The 17,192-nt window shown below is 39.3% G+C and overlaps 1 protein-coding gene across 1 annotated transcript in view; it reads right to left on the bottom strand.

Moving 5' to 3' along the window:
- Nucleotides 1–17,192, bottom strand: part of cacna1bb (calcium channel, voltage-dependent, N type, alpha 1B subunit, b) — a 172,639-nt gene that overhangs the window by 88,836 nt on the left and 66,611 nt on the right. Inside the window, exon 6 of the mRNA XM_073477661.1 lies at nucleotides 16,585–16,772. Coding sequence (XP_073333762.1) covers nucleotides 16,585–16,772 — 188 coding nt within the window. The remainder of the gene's footprint in view (nucleotides 1–16,584; nucleotides 16,773–17,192) is intronic.

Here is a 17,192-nt window from a genome sequence, read left to right as displayed (position 1 = left end):
CATCCACAGCTGTGAATAATAATGTTTTGTTTTTTTTAATTTTTAAACTTGGCACACTCAACAAAATCTTTTGCCAACTAGCCTCATTAGAAAAATACTGGCAACTTTTCAATTTGGAAAAAAACAATTAAAAAAGTCTTCCTACCAAACAAACCCAGCAACAAATGTCCCACTAACAAAGAGCTCAGTCGGCTATCACGGCAAAACAACTGTTTAATTCAACCCCAGTTACGGCTCAGAATCATTCACTTCGAATTGTCCACTGACAAATTGGTGTGACAATTCAGTCTTCCAGTATGAGCCGTCATGGCTGGGGGTTTGGTTAAATGACTTTCACTTACAGAACAGTGTGAAAACCCACACACGTAGACCTCCTCAAGATTGACCCATGTTACTGAATTTGTGCTGATTCACTATGAGCGAGTACACATTACAAAATGTATTCACCCAAACAAAGTATGTGGACACCTGAATATTACATCTATAGGTGATTGTTGAACATCATATAAACCATGGGGGGTTCACATGCTGCTTCAGCTTGTAGCTTCAATTTGCAGCTTCCATTCTTCTGGATAGACTTTTCCACAACATTTTGGGACCCAGCTGCAGGAATTTGCTCAAATTCAGCCTCAGACAAGGTGGCATCAGCAAGGTCGGACAAGTGTAAACTCACCGTGACGCTGCCCAATGGCTTGTTGACTACCATTTTTAACCCTCAAGTTTGGCGTCGCCATTTTGGCGTTTTGGAGCCAGAATTGACCATATTTGGACGAGAGGGTGTAGCCGGGGAGGATATTCTCACTGGATCTGGCTGAAAAACCAAGGACATGCTGCCTTAGTCATAAGGTAGCTGTGCCCTAAAGTATGCACTCCTTTATTTTCTATTTTACTCTAAATGGCACCATAATTTACTAAATAAACATCATGATGTGTTGAAGAAGACTTGAAACTAGCAATTGAGACAATTAACTCATTCGGAAACCGTTTACTGAGGTAATGAATCAAGTGAGAAGTAGGGTCATTTTTTCATAAACTTACATACAATCAGATTTCTTTATACAACCAGTGGAGTCGCCCCCTGCTGGTCATTAGAAAGAGAGCAGGCTTAAGACACTTCTGCTTTGGCTTCACTTTGTAGACACGGAAGCTCCACCAATAGTTTTTACATGTTAGTGTAACTACAGATCGCAATGTGAAAGGTTCAACACACAGTAGCTTTGTATTTCCTTTTCCTCTGACATTGGCGTCAAATAAATCATTGTTTCAGTCAAAATAGGTTAACTCTGCATAGGAAGCCAACCATCTATCCCAACCTCATCCCTTAATTGTCCTTTGCTTACTCGTAATTACATAATTAGGTATAATAGGCAATTAATGTACTTATTTCAACTGAAACCATGATCATTTCGCCAACCAAACAAAGGAATCTTTGTGCCTAAACCTAGACAAAATCTGACTGTTTCACAACATTAATTACATAACATTAAATAAAACTTCTAATCGTGTTGTCAGGTACCATCTTGTCGGCAACAGGTCTGGTGAGATGGGTAGCTCAAAGTGACAGAGAGTTATCACCTAACTCTGCAGTTCCCCTCAGCTGTGCAGAGCATATCATAGTTCACAGTTGGGCTTTACGGCAACGACAACTTTACTGTTTACTGTGTTTCATTCTCATAGCTCTCATTTTTACAGCTTGTCCCTCTTGACCAAGTGGCCTTCTACAGGGCTTCAATACTCTGGCTCGTTTCCCCCACAGGGTTGTGGGAGTCAGCACCCTCTATGTCTGAGATCACTCCCACACAGCCGCCTGTTAGCGGGTACAAGCCTGCGGACTGATGGGCTGTGTGAAGCACGGTGACATTTTGCAGACGCCAGTGTCGGAGCGCTGCCACACGCTGGCTGTAATTGTGATGGGAGGTTCAGGGCGGCTGAATCAGCAGGCTGGAGATCTATATTATGCACCCCAGTATGTGAGATGAACACACACACACACACAGTAGCACACCCTCTGTCTCAGCTGTCAGAGAAGCAGCAGCCCACACACCAGGATAGATGGCAGGCAGAAGCTTTACTGTGTTGCTCTGCATCATTTCTTTTTCTACATGTCCAACATCTCATCACTGTTTCATCATCTCATCACTCAATCTTCATGTCTTTCACTGTGTCACTGCCTCTTGAGCTCCACACTTAGTTAAACTCTCTTGTATGAACATTACATGAACATCCGCTCATTGAGTTCAATTCCATAAGGCACAAAGAAAAAAATTCAACATTTTTGGGGAACACGCTTATTTGTTTTCTTTTCAAGAGAAAGATGGAAAGATCTATATCAATCTCATGCCTGTGCATCAAGTATGTCCAATGTTAAAAAAATAATTAATTAAAACTCACTAATTAACAATTTGTTTCTTGTTTATTTAACCTGTTTACAGGTTAGGTTACATGCCAGAACTATTCCTTGGCTAGCTTGGCAAAGCTTACAGCTGTGTTCCATCACTCTCATCAGCGTAATTTCCAGCCGTTTTCAGTGAAAAAGCTCTGATTAAAACGTGGAATGCTACCAATCCACCACCAGACGAGAGGCAGACAAAATTAGCAAACAATTAGTCCACTATTAACACCAAAACAGAGCTAACAGAGCAGCGGATATTAGACTTTGATTCACCAGGAGGACTGAAACGTAACAATTTCAATGTTGCTCCATGTCTGTTTAAATAGGCAACAAAGACAAAGAGAGTAAATGCAGGTTGAAAGTTCTCTAATTTTGTGTCTGTGCTCAGAATTAAGTAACATGCAGCTCTCTTTCCTGCAGTAACAGACATCTTACTTCTTCTCCCTCTGGGGAACCTGTGATGCCTGGTGTGGAGGAGAAAATGAAGTGGAAATGCACTCTGTTGCATCAGCTTTCACTGCCAGAGTCAGCTGGTGAGAAGGAAAGACTTTTCTCTCCTGTTGACACGACCTTAATTCTTCAGCTGACTGCTCAGGCAGACGAACTGAGTTCAGTTGAGCTTATGCAAATGCTTTTCAGATTCTGAAACACAGCAAGGTCTCTGTGGTGAAGGAGTAGCTGGTTTTCTACGATTTAAGAAGTTGAACAAGCTAATCGCAGCCGAGCGAGCAAACACAATCTGATTTTGTATTACTCGTGAGCATGTTTGAGAGGCCTAACTGTCTTTGCAGAAAGAAAAAACAAAGTTAAAAAAACCTTTTCAAAACATTACCACTACTGCAGCTTTTTTAAAATGTTTGTTTGATTTATTTTTTACAGAGCTTGTTGCAAAGAAGTCCTTGCTTACCGTTACTGCGGTACAGCTGCTGAAAAGGACAAAGCATAAACTGAGAACATAAACGACAGTGTGTGGTAGTGTAACTATCATGAATGCTGTTGACATTTCATCAAAACTCTAAGCACAAATCACATCATTCAGAACACTTTGTTCACCTGGAAACACTGGCCTTCAAAATATGCCACTCTAACATTTGGTTTCACTCACTTCTCACCTGTTCAAACTCAATCGCCAAAACACCTCAATCACCTGTCAGAGCATAAAAGAGGCCTCAGGTGACCTCTACTGAGTTGGGGTAAAACATTCAATACAATAAACGTGTAATTTGTAATATTTATATCATATATATATATATATATATATATATATATATATATATATGAGAAATTGATCTACAGTTTCAGGAAATGTGTTAGAATATAATATAATAATAATATAAAATATTGTGTGTGAACCAGGACACTATAGACACAATGGCTGGTAACTGTCCTGATCCTGAACATGTCTGTCTGACTCCTTCTGGTAAATCATACTAATAAGTTGTGGTGTGCAGTGTAATTAAGCAATTAAGAGAAGAGAAGAGAAGAGAAGAGAAGAGAAGAGAAGAGAAAAGAAAAGAAAAGAAAAGAAAAGAAAAGAAAAGAAAAGAAAAGAAAAGAAAAAAGAAGGCCTGTATGATGGCCCCTGGGCAGCTTGGAAGGACATCCATCACTTCAATTTATCATATGTCACTTCTGAATGGAGGTGTGACCCAGTATTCTATATTACAAACAGCCTCTGGCACCGCCTGGCAAACACATCTGTGGTTCCATCTACATTTAATTCATATATTTAGGCAAAGGTTTTTTTTGTGTGTGTGCGTGCATGTGTGTGTGTGTGTGTGTGTGTGTGTGTGTGTGTGTGTGTGTGTGTGTGTGTGTTCCTCACCAGCCATCTCATTTTTGCCTCACCCCTGCAGATTTTCATTCCTTTTAATCGTCTCATTGTTTAATACATTTGATCAAATCTTACAATCTGGCACTTTACTAATACAACGATGTTCAGTTTTTATTTTTACATTCCAATGTAGTCTCTTGTTGCATTTACAAAACATTCAAAGATGGAAAAATGCAGTTTTCATTCTATGTTTCAGAGATTTCTGTATATAAAAATCACCACATCTTCTTTGGTCATGAAAATTTCTCAATATAGGGACATATGGTATACAGGATGTATGTGTCATTTAAACGCAAGGGCTGATTAGTTAACCCACCTTTAAGTGCACTGGGTACGGAGTCATGCAATGAGATCAACCCACACCGCGTATACAGCAGGACAGCAAATACAGGGCATATGGCAATCAAGGCCACTGGCTATACTAATTTAATTCATTACAAAACTGCTGATGCATTACATCGCCTTGAGCAAGGTACTTCTAATGACCCCATATGTTTTTAAAGTATAATGTGATGACTACAATGTAGTTATGAGTATAACGAGCAAAAGATCTATTTATACAATAACCAGAAATGGTTAAAGGCTATCTTGCAGAAACATCACTAATTAAAGATAATTGCGGTATTTTATAAAAATACATACCACTGCAAAAGCCACATATTTAAATTTGTAATTCTAGCAATAGTTCATGTAAAGGTTTTTGTCTGTCATTGGTATGATGATGATAAGATCTTTATAGAGCTCTTAAATCCTGTCTGGGAAGATCAGAAATCTGAATTGTAGGGAGTTTTAAGTGAGTCATGACCAGTGCTGATGTACTTCCTGTTGAATGCAGACAAGTCTTTGACCAAAAAGCCTAAACATTAACATCAGATGAAATGTCTTTGTTTAAAATAGATTCAGAATACCAAAGAAAAAATAATTCAGAAGTCAGACTCTGGGGAAACACCATCACCGCATAAAGGATTTTCATTTAATTCAGGTGTTGCAATTCCAGCAGTATGGCCAGTTCTAGTGAAATTGGCTACAATGTATGGGATTTTAAATTGTATGAAATTTGTGGTGGAAAAGATAACAAAAGAAATCAGATCAAATTAGTGGAAAATCTATTCAAATGGAAATGGGAGTGGTCCATACTGTTGAAATCTGAGTATTTTTTGAGATAATCTGCTGAAAACCTTCAGTACAGATCCTGAAATCAGAACTTCTCTGCTGAGGTAAAAGTTGCCTCTTTCATTTTGTTGGTGTCTGAAAACAAACTTTAGGTGATGACTTATATCCACCGAGCTTGATGTTTTTTATATGAGTTCACTTGATCTTGTTATTCCACCTCTGTTACTCCCATGAGTCATAGCCGGCTGACTGCTCTGAATGATCAGTGAGGAAAAAGCAAAAGCTGCCACATAATTTGGAATCATGCATCATGCAGTTGCGCTGTGACAGTGTACTCCCACTCTGAGTTTACAGTGCTGCTGCCACACATACACACACACACGCGCGCGCGCGCACGCACGCACACACACTCGTATATACACACACTTTCTCTGATGACAAGGAAAGCCTGCTGAGATGAAGACAGCCACTCTGAATCAATTCTGCAGCTCCTTACAGTCCTGAATCATTCACAACAAGCAGTGGTGAATGTGCTCAACAGCTCTGGTGGCACAGAGAGCAAAAGGTCCTTTAAGAGCTGCTTGAAGAAGAAGAATGAATCAAAACAAGACTTTGAGGATCTTATCATCTCTCTCAGACTCTACTATTTTCCTCTCCTGATGGTGAACTAATCTGCTCCTGGCTAATTTTAGTTATATTAAATCAGGCAGTTTGATTTCGAAAGATTGACCAGTGCTGAAACAAAGTTTCTTTCCCATCAAAGTACCAAAAGAGCGTCACAGCAAATTTAGGTGTTTTACTTAACACTTACTTCATAAGTAACGGCTTTACATCCTTAGGAGCACTTTGACAGAAAAAGCCAGTACTTCCACTAAAAGTCCAATCACTTACTGCTGCTATATTACTGTACATGTGTTTGTATCAGATTTGTAACACATAATGTTTCCATATCTAACAGTTATAAACATTAGAACTCCATAAACATTTGATTTTTTATATAGATACTGGATCAAATGATATGTAAATGGGGCCACTCACACTGATGTTAAGTCTTGTTTTGCTGAAAGTTTCGTTGAGTCTCATTAGTTTTCCCGCAGGCAGCTGTTTCTGGAAAACAAGCTTTCATAAACCTGCTGAAGGATACTCTTCCTTCCCAGCAATAAATGGCAAACAGGCAAAGTTAGCGACTAGCTAACATTTAGCAGAAAATTAGATGGATCAATATCCATCTATTCTGCTAAATGTTAGTTAAGGAGACCAAAACAGAGCTAAAATCCATTGTGTTTACACAAACATGACTTCAGATAATGTTACTGTGTCAGCTAGATGTGTAAATTGGTAACAGTTTGCGCATCCGTTCTCCATAACACCTGTATATAACATTAAAATATGACAGCAATGCGGCCGTTAGCTTTTTTGTTTTGTTCTTCTGTCCCCTTGTGGCAAAACAACCCTTTGATATAAAAAACAAGACATAAAACTGTATTACATATGTTTTCTTTAATCTCTAAATGCCTTTTCAAGCATCATCAACCATGTGCTCATAAGTTTAAAAATGAAATAATGGACACCTCATACTACCTCACAAATATCTACAGTAAACATCAAGGGATGTCCCTATAGGCGGACACAAGCATACACACACATTCTGGTCCACACGGAACTGGACGTGACAACTTTGGTACGTCTTGTGTGATATCAAATGGCAAGGCATTACTGAACCTTTACACAGTACCTAACCATCCCCCTGTGCTGCTCTATATTAACGAGGATTTGACAAGCACCGGGACTACCATGACAGCATAAGAAGTCACCTGACAAAGTCAAGGTGCACCTGTCTCTGTCACTCACACAGCTCTAATGAAGGTGCCTGTGACCCCAAGCACCTCACACACACACACTTCAAAACACGCAATAGATCACAGACAGAAAAGGGATGCCACAATGCAAGATCTTAATCAACATAGTGTATCGTACAGACTACAGATAGTCACTCTGTGTCTTGTTTATCTTAAAATGTAATTCATTACAAAAATGTTGGAATATCTCAAGGCATGAGCAAGGTTGTTAAATTCTGAGTGGTGCACGGATATATGCGACACTACCTTTTTGGAAATGAGAGCAAAAAAATATTAAGTGACATAAATTACTTGCAGCGTTAAGCCTTAACATGACACAGCAGAGGTAATTAGGGCCGCCTCTAATTTGACAAAGGAAATGTAATAAAACCACGGGGCATGAAACGAAGATTGCCACATTATCAACACTAAGAAACCACTCACACATCATACTGCTGCTACAACAGTGTCACTTCCCTGCTGACTGGCTGAGAGCTGAAGCAGCACTCAGAGAGAATCAATGCATGCCTTTGCTGTCTTTTGTAGATCACTGTCATCTGGAGACAGATGGGCTAGGGGGATTATGTCAAGATGGTACCTGAGTTTTGTTAAAGCTGGAAAAGTCTTGTGTTTTGATGTTCGTTAAAGTCTCTCAAGAGAAACTGCGCAGTGATTTTTGCCTTTCAGTAAAAAAAAAGTTTAGTGTCCTCACAAGAGAAACAACAGCATTTGTCATGAGTCAGAAGTTTAAAAAGTCAGAAGTTGTTATTGTCATTGCAAAATGTCATAGAAAGTAGTTCAGGGTGGACAATTGGGTAAAAAAAATTACAACTTCGACAAGGTAAACCACCATTCATTTCCTGTTTCCTACCACAATGATCATGATTGACTCCATAACTTTTTAGCCGCACCCCAATATTTTACCTGGCCTGTACTATAGTACCATGTACCCTGGCCTCTTACAAGAGGGTATAAGAGCTTATAGGGTACAGAGGGAATCCAATGAGAGAACGATGTCAGACTTAACAAGTTAGATCTAATCTAGTTGCTGCTGGACGTAGATAACATGGCAACAATATCTAAAATGGGATCTGGAGGTGAAAATGAAGGTTACCATGTTTTGCCCTGGAGAGAGATAAACAATACGGTATGATCTGCTAAAGCCCTGAAGCAATTCAGATCACTTACTGTGTGCAAATGTTGAAAAACAAAACCATAAAAGTAATAACTTTTAGTCTAATAGGACACATGAAGTGGATGTAATGAGAGAGGAAAAATGAAGGAAATCCACCACATGACAGAATAATTTGGAAGGATAATGCTTATTATTTGACCCTGCATGGGTAGTTTGAACTTGTGGATGTGTATTCCACTATAATCTGGCCTCGCTTCATTGTTTCCTATCTGTAACATCCACCATGTGGTTTAGCTGCTGAGGAAGACAGTGGAGGATACTTTGCTCATGTCAAAAGCGCAGTTCTGTAGCAGCTGGCAACATTATGATCATTAGCATAAGCTGAAATCTCTCTCCATTTGAAAGCCTTCCATTTTCCTCTGCTCTGTTCATGATTAAAACATCAAGATGGAGCGTTGACTCAGTTTGGTGACATCCTTACACTCTCTCACTGAGTGTAAGGGCTTGAATGTTACAAACATGATTCCAAAAAAGTTATTTTGCTGTTTAAAACATACATAAAGAAGAATGTGATCATTTGCTAATCTATTTTGACATATACTGAATTGACACCAGTGCAAAGACAATCTATCCAATGGTTTGCCCCATCAACTTAATTGATTTCGGTAAATATTTATTTATTCTGAATTTAATGCCAGCAACACATTTCAAACAAGTTGGGAAAGGGGCAACAACAGACTGTAATTGGTTAACACATTAACAAGTGGTAGTATCATGATTGGGTATAAAAGGGGCATCCTCGAAAGGCTCAGTCGTTCACAAGCAAGGATGGGACAAGGTTCACCACTTTGTAACACAATTTGTCTGCAAATGCTTGCATTCTGCTTTTAATTACGTTTTACATAGCATCCCAACTTTTTTGGAATCAGGGTTGTACCAGGACTTGGGTTGGGCTTGCTGCCTTCCTCAGCATTAAAAGCACTTTGTTCCAAAAGGTAACCTCCCAATTGATTTCAATGACATTACAGGGTCGATGTAATGTGAGTGCTGCAGGGGGTGTGAGAAACAAAAAAATGTAATCCAACTTCTTGGTTGAAAAGTCTTTGTACCTAATTGACAAAAAAGGTTGTTTATTAATGCCTTCCTAGTTTACCTACTGTAAATGATGGTATGATATGAGTGTTTTGTGATCTGCCACCTCTGGAGTTAAGGTTTGGTTTGGGCAACTAACCCTACTTTGTTAAGTTTACAGAAAGATTGTGGTCACAGTACAAACAAACTCATGTTGACTGTTGTAAAGACACAAGATACACATTTCAGACTCCTGTTACACACCAATGACCATCAAATGCCAGCTCCCTCTTAAAAAGGTGCTACCTCTGTGAGCAAAGTCTCTCAACAACACATAACTTCGGACAAACAAACAGATGCAAATGCCTTAACGGGTAAAATACTGTGTAGCTTGTATGATACCCATTGATTCTTATGAAAGTTGTGCATCCAGCGCATACTGTACCACAAAATAGTTTGCTCCTTGTTTTGTTTCTGCAATCCACAACACATCAGCCTTAACGAGAGATCAAGCCAACAACAGCTCTGTATTTAATAAAGGGCAGAGTTGGTGTGGCACGTGGCCAAAGGTAGTTGGAATCAACTTTTCCTTTTTCAAAGAAACCTCTGTGTCTTGATTATCATTATACCAATACAACAGCATCATTGAAATTAATCTGAGAGTTACTCTTGGCCAGAACATGGCAATAGGCCTAAGTGCTTTTTTCCTGTGCCTTTACACTGAGTTTGCATCATGCATATAAAGGAGTTTAGCAAGGCTCTGAGCAAGTTTTCAAATATTATATCTTTATGGTTTAAAAATTAAAAGTCTTCTTGTCTGATAAGCTTTTAAACTGGAATTACAGGTTTTTCATCTCCTCACAGGTACCTTTAAGAACACGCTCACACTATCAGAGGGCTTTTGCCAGTCTGGATGCGCCCTCATTTTGACATTCCCTCCAGCTGAAGCATAGCATGGCACACAGCATTTCTTCATTTCACTACATCATCTGCTGGGAAACCACAGGATCCTGGGATGTGGCCTCGCCAGGGGAGGTGAACTTATGAAGGAGGTGGGGGGATGGACAGCAGAGAGGAGGCAATGAGGAAAGAAGAAGAAGAGGGCACAGGATGGTAATGACGGGGAGGATGGGGAGAGGTACTCTGCATTTTCTCTTGCACCATTAGAGAGGAAGGTCTGAGCGATCCCCCTCGGGGCAGAGGTAACATAGTCATCAATCTACAAGGTTAACACTGGGTTACAGGAAAGTATATAATCCACAGAATAGCTCTGGCCTGGATGCTATTTTGGCTTCATGATGTTATAGACTTCACCCTCCCCCCTGCTTCTTTACCAATAGTGCATCTACATTTGTAGACCAAAGATATGAATGCATACATGACATATATGCATGCTCCACTGCTTTTACACAAATACACTCATGTTTCGTTTCCACTACATAAGGTTATCATGACTTCTCCTTGTGTCTCCTCAGTTTGCCATATTCTTTGTGGAACATTTCGGCCCTGCTCAGATGGTGAATTACAGGTTATTATAGGAAGTGTCTAAGAGCGCTGTCAATTAAGACAAGTCAAAAAAATGTGTCACCACTTCAATAGGACTACTATTAAAAAAAAAACAATAACCACCACTTACTAACTTAATTACTTCTTGTTTTTTGGACCAACAACACGACATCAGCATCAGCATCTGAATGACTCAAGGATACACTACATAGCAAAATAGGGCTGAAAAAATAAAAATAAGGAGCAAATCTTAAGTCAACAAGGTGTTTCACTGAATTGGAGGCCATACTGGGCCTCCAGCTGGCCTGTACTTTGGAGGTGTTTTTAAGTTAGCTAGATACTACACCACAAAAGCTTCTCAAGCCAGAGGTTGTTAGGTAAGTAATGTGTCTCGCTATGAAAGTAACTGACAAGGAAGACAAGAAGTTCCAACAACATCTTTCTTAATGATATCTGCTAACAGCCATGAAATATAGCAACAGCAAAACAGCCAGAAAAGTAGTGCCAAGGGTGGATGGAACTGACCCAGCTGTATAGCATGTTGTGTGTCAGCTGGACAGGTACGCCACTGGCCTCTGATAGGTTAGGTCAGTATGTAACAAAACACCTCCAAATTCTACGACAAAGTGTCAAATATGAACGTCATGTTAGTCAGGCTGAATTATCAAGCTGTGTTTAACCCATGTCTAGGTCTGTCTCACCATTGAGAAGGAGCGTTGTTAGCGTTGTTTCTAAAGTCACCATAAAATACCATTGCTTTAGCGAACTCCAGTTAGATAAACCTTGCACAAAGATTTAAAACAGCGGCTAAACTGTTTTTTATTTTATTTTTTTTTAGCTGTCCTGTTTAGTAAGGGATAATGCCCGCGTTGGGCAGCTCTGGCCTCGACATCATCCAAATAATATCTTGAAGGGCATTGTCCTGCTGGCAAAGAAAATAAAAGAGACCATTATTTTCTATTTTCACGTGTTAATCAATTAAAATCTTAAACAACTTAATTTCCCTTAAAACCCCTGACACATGGACTAATAGCTGGAACAATCATTAGCATCCCATAAGGTTCTTATGAAATGGGAACATTGTTCTCTACTCCAGTAAATAGGTAAAACCTTATATATGACTTAGCAGCGGGAGCTAAATAACCTCGCTTATGGTTGACAAAGAGTAAATATAATTTGAACAAACGTTTAACAACAACCCTAGCTAGCTGGCCAGTGATGTCATTGTCCCCAAATCAATATCAAGATTTTCACAAACAAATGATAGATGATTTGCCGCAGCCTGATGTAGCGAGGTAAACAGCTCAGAGGGACAGTGTAAGCTACTTCTTGCAGCTTGTGTGTTACAGGTGCCATCCTGTGGTGTTCAGAGGATGATGGGATGAGGGACTGCACTCTGTTGTAAATAACATATTCAGATTTTTTTTTTCATTTAATTTATTTCAAGATTTCTGCAGCCAGCTAATGCCTATGCACTAATTTTAGATACAAGTTGTTGAGCATTAATCCAGACAGTTTCACTGGAATTACTTAATAGTTGCATAGGCATCCCTTTATCAAGAAGTAATTGACATTGTGCTGCCAGACCATGTTATAAAGCATACTAATGCACACCTGTCAGCCAGTCACAAGTATTTTTCATATCCTTGGTTCTTACAATCGATACCTGCGCTTACACTTACACACACAAGCCCATGGCTTACGTTCCACTGGTACAGTGAGTGAATCACCAAAGGCTTCAACAGACAGATGGATGTATAGGTGTGAGGCAAGTGTCAGCTAGCTGTTACACTTAAATTAAGCTCCTTGAGGACTGTGAAAACACTCTTGAATAAGATCAACGATGTTGGTGTGTGGTTGAAGTACAACCTTAAGACCAATTTAAAAAAGTCTCAAAATGAGCCTCATCTGCCCCTACTGGATGTGTGAATGGTCTCCACAAGGCCATGTTAAATCTCTCCCACTTTAAAAAAAAAAGAAGGCAAAGAGAGAGGACTGAATGGTGAATTTTACCAGTACAGGTGGGCAGGAAGAAATATGGTAATAAAAACCACACAAAAACACTGGATTAAAAATAACTGCCAGATCAGAAGGAATGACTCTGAGCAGAACGGAAAGAAAAAGATTGAAATACAAAGAAAAACTACAAACTGAGAGAAAAGGCATTCTCGGATCACAGCAGCATTTGTCTGCAGCAGTTGGGATAATGAGCTAGAAAAAGCTACAGGAGATGTTTGGAGTGAAAGGAGAAGGAAGACGGAGCAAGAAGACGAAAAATGAGGAAAGATAGCTCTGTAAGTGGCTCACAATCTAGTGCCAGTTAGCTGCTATCTCTTGGGAAAGGAAGAGATGAAGCAGCGGGAAAAGGAATGAAAGCAGGAGAGGGAATAGAGAGGTGTTTAGGGAATTAAAGAAGAAGACAAACATAGACGGAGGAAAGTGAACTGGATAAATGAAACAAGGAAAATAGAGGAAGAGCTATAGTAGAAGAACATCAGCAAATAATGCAACAACTTAAATAAATTGTAAATTGTAAATTGTAATGAATCAAGACCATATGATCATATTTCACACTGAGTGTAGAGCATTTACAGTGACCTGTTTTGAAAAAATGAAAAATGTATCTAACATGAAAAAAAAAAGATTTGGGGACCTCACTAGTCAAGTAAAGCACATGCAAAATGTAAAAATCTTTTTAATAAGCCTTTCCTCAGGTGTGTTGTAAAGGTCCATCACATTCATGTCTGATGATAGGAGGGTCCTTTACATCATTGATGGTGGTGAAAATGAGTGTCAGGAGCCATGATGCAATGAGGTCAGTTTTTCTAGAAGTTAATATTGTTGACATTTCAATTTTATATGGTGCTTTGATTTGAAGTACTAAGTTCTTCTATGTTCTCCTCTTCTTATTGAAATCATCTCAAGGTGTCCTTGCACCAGAGACAACTTTTCAAAGCTTTCAGCACTCTCTAAACTCTGTGTGGAAATCTTTAAATGAAAACTGCAGCATATTTCCTAATTTGGCAGGTACTTCTTGACCAATATGTGAGGCTTATGTTTCATTTTGCATACATCTTTTGGTAAAAAAAGACGGATGAAGCTCTGAGTCAGACAGTATTGTGGGACTAGCCCAGACACTTTTTCATGTTTTAGTTCTGCTTGGCTGGACGTCCCTCATCCTTTAGGGATTCCTGTTTTTCTTTTTGTGTTTTGGGACTATGTGTTTTTAAAAGGCACTATCATGCTTTTGATAACAAGAGGTGCTGGTATTAAGATAACAAAACTGTTTGGGTTAGAGAAAAAGAGAAAAAATACTAAAAACTTATACAGCTGGAGGGGATCGTCCCAATGACCCAGCTATGTAAGACACAAGCCACATAGCCATAACATCTCTGCTTTGTGTCCAGCTACGGATTGTTACATGAAGTTCGGTCGTCCTCTTTTTCCAAAGCTTTTCTCACTGTACATACTCCCAATTGGCAAATTTCCATTTTTATGCAGATTATAGCCAGATTTGTATTCCTTTTCTTCCATTTTTTCACACCATGAGATTTGTATTCTCATTCTTATTTTTCCTTTCCTATAACATACATAAGCTTTCTGTGAATCAATTTAGTATTTGTTGTTTGAATGTGTATTTTTATTTTATATTTTTATTATCTTCCCTTACTTTAATGGTCTTCTTTCTTTATTTTGTAAGGTGTGCTGACACACTAATATGCTATGTTTTTATTTAAAATAAACTTACTCACTCATATTCTTCGCATACATCTGTACATGGGGACTAACACTGGACAGGTACACAGTGTCCTCTGGGCCACTGCTGCTATCTTACCGTCCATGCAGAACCCAAAATGGCACATTGACACCCTGAAGTGGGCCTAAGTTTACCTGTTCACCATTTCTGCTTCAGCACTCTGGCATTTACACACACACACACAAAAGTTATTAAAGATGAGACAGTCTTAGGTTTGCAGGTTTATGAGTGGAGGGTGTCGTGTTTAAATCTATGAACCGGTATGGAAAATCAGAGAGGGTAAAATGAATGAATAACGCTTTCCACTTCATGAACAACTACCTTCAAGGTGCCCTTCAGCAATAAACCAATCTTCCAAATGCTCCAGGGAAGCTGCTCAGTGGTCACACTTTTGTGGTTGGCAGCTCCCAGGTGTTTATATGTGTCTCTATATGAATGTTAAGCACAAGTGGTGAAAAAAGAGTTTGTATGCTCAACAAAATGCTTGTCTAAATGAATTATTTATGGTTTTATAAGAGTTTAAAACACCCTTAGTGGTTCCTAGAGGCTGAAATGTTCATTATACCCAAAGATTGTGATGAATGGTATAAACAACAATATCTGTTAGTCCAACCTTAAGCTCCAGTGGTTTGGTGGACATTGTTTAGCATGTCCTGGGGATGAAGCTATAAGAAAGTCCATGAGGTCATTAAAATTAACATGATTTATCTCCATTAGAGCATAGAGATGTTGAATGACTGAATGACTATCTGATCATTAGAAAAGAAGATAGTTTGGCATTTTGAGAATGGCAGGAGTAGAAAAACTCATGAGGTGCCCACTAGAAAAAAGCTTCATCATCTGAGGAACATCAATGTTCTCGGATCATTTCATAGTGCTCTGACCTCTAGATTTTTATATATCTGGTGTGAAGTGAAGGTTTTTTTTCCTGAGGATGGCAAAGGTCTCCAAAAACATTGCTGTAGGGTTCATCCTCTGAGAAGCAGAAATATCAGTATCTAATTTCACGAAAATCCAGTCAGTATTTTTTCAAGACACCTTGTCCCCGACCAAAGTGTCTAGTATCTCACAGGCATTTTCAACGCGACCAACACTTTGGTCTGTGACAAGGCGTCTTGAAAAAATACTGACTGGATTTTCATGAAATCGGTTGTTGATATTCATGTTTCTCTTTGGATGAACCCTATAGTAAGGACCTACTGACCTCTGGCACCACCTTTTTTCTATTGGACACCTCATGAGAATTCATATGGTTATTCATTGTCCTCAGAAGATGATTCCTTATAATTATGGTAGGCACTTTGACCTTTGTCTTGTTCCACTGCCAGGTCAAATTTTCCACTGAATTTTCCATTAAAAGATTCAAAGTGTCACCATAATTACAGAGAACCATCTTCTGGGGACAATGAATGACGATACGCATACTCATGAGGTGTCCAATAAAAAAAAAGGTGGAAAAGGAGGAACTTGAAAGTTCTATGATTCTGATTCATGGTGCTCTGACCAATATATCTTTATATTTGTGGTGTATATGTGAAGGTTATTGCATGGTTCATCCTCAGAAAAGCATGAATATCATCAACTAATAATGGAAATCCAGTCCTTAATTTCCAATACAACTTGTCATTGACCAACGTACTGGCCCACAGGAAAATTTGACCTGGAGGTGGTACTAGACAATGTTGCAAAGGGTCACAATAATCATAAAGAAATCATCTTCTAAGGACCATCAATAACCACATCAGTCTGGATGGTAATTATTATGATACGCTGAACCATGCTCTGTTAAACCAACACACACATTAACCCTTTATCTTTGCCACTAGGGAGTGAAAAATTGCAGAGAAGAGATGAGATTGAGATTAAGAACATGAGAGGAAAGCAGCAGAAAGAAACTACATGAATCAGAAATCAAGTCTTTAGTACAGATTGACTCACGTTGTAGAGGATGTCCACCCAGCCCTCCATGGTGATGCACTGGAACACAGTAAGCACTGCAAACAGGATGTTGTCAAAGTTGGTGATACCAAAGTTGGGTCCAGTCCAGTATTCTCTGCACTCTGTCCCATTGGGACATGTCCTGGCCGGTGGCTCCATACCACAAGGCCACTCTTCTGTTCTCTCATCTGATGAAAGACAGATAAAAAGAGAAAGGTAAAGAGTTTCATATGATTTTTTTATGATTTCAAATGAACTTTTAAATTAGGTGATTTCTTAAGTGGCTGAATGATGGAATGACAACAGGGCCCCCAAATGCTAACAGGTTTTATGTGGGTCAGGAGAGTAGCCAAAATGTCCCTTTCCCCTGCTACTTACTCCAGCTGCCTCGTGTTACTCTGGTGTGTCCCATGATCTCCTTACAATCATTCATCAGTCATTTCAAAGGGAAACACGCCCGGACATTCCTCTCAAGTGCCCTGCCTACTTCAACTGGTTCCACTCAGTGCAGACTATTGACCTCCTAACCTTATCATGGAGAGTGAGGCTGCAGCCTTATTCTGTCAGTCATTACACAAAGCTTGAGACCACAGGTGAGGGTCAGTGCA

The sequence above is a fragment of the Pagrus major genome, chromosome 12, assembly GCF_040436345.1.
Source record: "Pagrus major chromosome 12, Pma_NU_1.0".
Taxonomy (NCBI): domain Eukaryota; kingdom Metazoa; phylum Chordata; class Actinopteri; order Spariformes; family Sparidae; genus Pagrus; species Pagrus major.
This window is presented reverse-complemented; position numbering and strand designations above follow the sequence as displayed.